Source organism: Erythranthe guttata, chromosome 7 (genome assembly GCF_056151865.1).
Source record: "Erythranthe guttata isolate IM_541 chromosome 7, IM_541, whole genome shotgun sequence".
Lineage (NCBI taxonomy): Eukaryota > Viridiplantae > Streptophyta > Magnoliopsida > Lamiales > Phrymaceae > Erythranthe > Erythranthe guttata.
The window spans coordinates 9,458,872-9,462,982 of record NC_142539.1 but is presented as its reverse complement, the minus strand read 5'-3'; the positions used below and the strand labels follow the sequence as shown (position 1 = coordinate 9,462,982).

The 4,111-nt window shown below is 33.7% G+C and overlaps 1 protein-coding gene across 1 annotated transcript; it reads right to left on the bottom strand.

The window, feature by feature from the left end:
- Positions 1-625: 625 nt before the first annotated feature.
- LOC105965356 (uncharacterized) lies at positions 626-2,206 on the bottom strand. The gene is made up of 2 exons (XM_088820409.1): positions 1,939-2,206; positions 626-1,736 (listed from the first exon to the last, which is right to left on the bottom strand). Exons 1-2 carry the CDS (start codon positions 2,111-2,113, stop codon positions 838-840), a joined length of 1,074 nt encoding a protein of 357 aa, XP_088676535.1. The 5' UTR covers positions 2,114-2,206; the 3' UTR covers positions 626-837.
- Between the last annotated feature and the right edge of the window lie 1,905 nt (positions 2,207-4,111).

Here is a 4,111-nt window from a genome sequence, read left to right as displayed (position 1 = left end):
TATAATATAAAAAAAAAATTACTGATACATGCTAGCTTACACGTACCATCTATAATTAGAGCAGGGATCGAAGCCGTAATTATACTTTGCATTATCAAATGAGACACAAAAGAATTTATGTGTTAATAAATATGAATCTAAAACACTAGGGGTCCATTTGGATGGAGGGATTTGGGGAGGGATTTGATTTGAGGAATGGATTTGAAATGACTCCAATTTTGGAGTCATTTGAAATCCATCACTATTGCTCCAAAATCAACTAAAAATGAGGGGTGGGGATTTGAAATCCATCTCCAAATCCCTCAATCCAAACAAGTCCGAGGGATTTGTTATTATGGATTTGAAATCCCTCCCCCAAATCCCTCCATCCAAATGCACCCTAGGAGTTGTTGAGCAATTTCAATGACCATTATTCTTAACAAGAAAATCAATTGTATTTCTTTTCTTCTTCTCAATTTTCCATGCGTGATTGATTGAATAACACGTCACACCATGTAGTTACGATAACAATGATCACTCCAAATATAACAACAAATTGTCACTTTGTTATTTATACGTGTGTTAATAAAAACAAATTATAAAATTAACACGCAATCAAAGGTAAAACTCAATATGAAAACTAAAATAGATATTTAAAATACTTGCATGTGTTTTTAAAGGAAATAGTTGCAGTATCTTCTAAAAAAAAAAAAAAAATTGCTATAGAGTAGAGGGGATTTTAATCACTTAAATTGAAGCAAGAATTAAAAAAGAAATACAAAAATTTGAAATCAAAGTTCAAAATAAATCCAACATAAAAAACAAAAAGAAAGAAAAAATTGAACCAGAGCATAGTGGTTATGATGTAGGTCCGTCTAAAGTGCGCCGTCTGTGTTTCTTTGGCGATTCAGCTTTAGTAGATGGTGGTGGCGAATGTTTGTGCGAAGATGGTGATGGCGAACGAGATGGTGGAATGTGTGTAGTAGATTCGGCCGCCGGAGAAGGGGCTGGAGAGTTAGAATGTGGTTGCGTTGGCGGCGCGTGTAAAGGGGTTTTGGCTGCTGGTGAAGGGGTCGGTGAGTGGTGAGTAATAGGAGCTGGGGCCGCCGGAGATGGGGATGGCAAATGAGATGGTGGCTTGACCGGCGGCGCGTGGGTGGGAGATTTAGCTACTGGGGAAGGGCTTGGTGAGTGGTGAGTAATTGGTGTTGGGGCCGCCGGAGATGGGGATGGAGAATGAGATGGCGGCTTGACCGGCGGCGCGTGGTAGGTGGGAGATTTAGCAGCTGGGGAAGGGCTTGGCGAATGGTGAGTAATGGGTGCTGGAGCCGCCGAATATGGAGATGGTGTATGAGAGGGTGGCTTGACCGGCGGCGCGTGGGTGGGAGATTTAGCTGCCGGTGAAGGAGTTGGTGAGTGATGAGTAATCGGAGCTGAGGTTGGAGGTTTGTTCATAGACGGAAAAGGTGATGGAGAAGGAGAGTGGGACGGTGGTTTGAGGGGTGTCTCCGGCGTCGGCGATGGAGCATTATGGGTGGTGTTGCGGTGGCGATCGGAAAGAACAACGACAATGAACTTCTCCCCCTTCTCACAATTTTGGTTATGGCCACTAATGAAGAAAAAAGGGCCTGATTTCTCAAACTTGAGTTTGGAGTCACCATCTTTCAATATTTTTATTGGATTTTCTTTGTTGCATTTTGAATAGTCATTTTCATTTACAACAAGTACCGAATCATGCCCTTTCTTGTACTTGAATACTGCATTTTATTAACAACAAAATGTGGATTAATAGTAAATAATAAAATGAGAAAATAATATATAATTAGTTATCCTTGGATAAATATATTGCTCTAAATTAAAACCCTAGAATTTTAATTTATACCAATTAAAATATATTAATCCATCTTCTTTATTCATACACATTCACATTGAAATAATGGAGGAAAATAAGAAATGTACCTATTTCATCGTTGATTTGAAAGCGATATCGTTCAGCCCAGTGAATATAGTTCTCCGATGGCTTAAGGGTCCAACCGTCATCTCCACCGACATAAAATTGAATTGCATGAACTAAGCACAAAAACTCCATTAAAATCACAAACAACAAAATCATAATAGATGAAGAAACCGCCATTGCAATAACAAGAACTCAATGATTTGGAGCCCTAAAGAAATTAATTTTGGGAAGAAAGGAAAGAAGAAGAAGAGAAGGATTTGAAAGTTGAAGATGGTGATTTAATTTGTAATACATTTCTAGCTATATATAGTGGTTGAAAAGGACGTGTAAATAGAATTATTTCTATTAAATTGAGTTATGGTTGAAATTTATTGCATGACTTTTGACTAGGTTAATAGTTTGAATAGTACTTTGAATTTTTATACTTGAAGAACCATCACTAGTTTATATTATAGGCGTTACAGTCAGTTTTTTTTTTTTTCTTTACTTTTGCATTAGATGTTGTTTAAATCTGGAAGACCACTTTTTATGTTTGATGCAAACACTTTTCCGGTCTGATGCTACACACGGACATACATCGGGTGATCTTGAACTGTAGATCTATATAAGTATCTTATAACCTGTAATTACTACACACGTACATATGGATATGTGTGTTATTATGTGTATCTGATATATTTTCCAGAGAGATAAGAAGATGGCAGGCTCGTTCCTGGGAATTCGGGGGCCCTAGGCGAGGTTTAAAGAATAACTGAAAACAGGGGGCCCTATTTGATGAACCATTTTTATTATTAATGGGTGTTCGAAATTGAATGTAGTAAAATAAATATTTTATATTTTTTTCTAAAAATGAAGAAAATTAAGATTTTGGGGGTTCGGGAACAGTGCCCCCGGAATATTTTTTGAAATGTATGAATATAAAGTAATTAAAAATATGGACAAAAATTTAAAATTGAGAATATGATTTGGTGGTTCACTTCCTCCAGTAACATAAAATTTTTATAGCAATAGACTTCAAAAATATTTATAAACTTGAATACACTAATAAATATTGATTCTTATTTTAGAATAAAAATAAGTTATCAAGACATTATAAATTAATATTTAGGGGCCCCAAAATTAAGAAAATTTTAAAAATATCTATTGATCATTTAGTTTAAATTTATTTTAGAACCGATGTTCCAAAATATTATATATAATAAATTTTTAAAAATAATTACTAATATATAAAGTGTATATAAAATAATTTGGGGGCCCCAAATTTTCGAAAAAACTCGGGGGCCTAGGCGACCGCCTACTTCGCCTCCCCTCAGAACCGGCCCTGGAAGATGGTTTTGGAAAAGGGGTCATTAGCAATACACCCCTCCTATAGATAAAAACTAGTGATATGTCCATACTATAATTCTTCCTTTGTGAAAACCCCCTAGAATATTTAATTCCCATCTTACCCCTATAGCATCTCACGTTTATTGTTTATACTTTATATTTATATATTATTTTCAAAATCCCTATTAATTTGCTTCCAAATTCCTATAAATTTGCTACCAAATTCCTATAAATTTGTTTCCAAATTCCTATAAATTTGCTACCAAATTCCTAAAAATCTACTTCCAAATTCCTATAAATTTGCTACCAAATCAAAAAAATGTTTTTTTTTTAATTTTTTTAATTTTTTATTATTTTCGGATTTTATAGTCATTTTTTAATTTATTTTTATTTTTTTAATATTTTTTTTAATAAAAAATATTTTTTTTTAATAAAAAATATTTTTTTTTTAATTTTTTTTTTAAACAAAAAATTGAATTTTTTTTTCTCGACAGATTTACAACTCCGAATATGACTATAGTTGAATATGACTATTATGTGACTACGCTGTGTATAACAGTGTAATTAATATATTGTAGAAGCATAATTATTAAGATAACAGTAAGAATATGACTATTATGTGAATGTGACTGTGTTTTGTAAAACATTATAATTAACATACAGTAGAAGCATGATTCTTAACAAAAACAACGAAAATATGACTATTATGTGACTACGGTTTGTATAACAGTGACTGAACATGACAATGGGAATATGACTATTATGTGACTAGGTTCTGCGTAATGTGACTACAAGTAATCAGCACTTGAAAAAACTTGCAATATTAATAGCAAAATACATTGCAAAAAG

What these genes read in the sequence shown, in the direction of transcription:
- LOC105965356 (XM_088820409.1), bottom strand. Translation starts at nt 2,113, where the DNA reads ATGGCGGTTTCTTCATCTATTATGATTTTGTTGTTTGTGATTTTAATG. An exon ending in TCAAATCAACGATGAAATAG is followed by an intron (nt 1,737 to 1,938) that starts GTACATTTCTTA and finishes AATAAAATGCAG; the next exon opens with TATTCAAGTACAAGAAAGGG.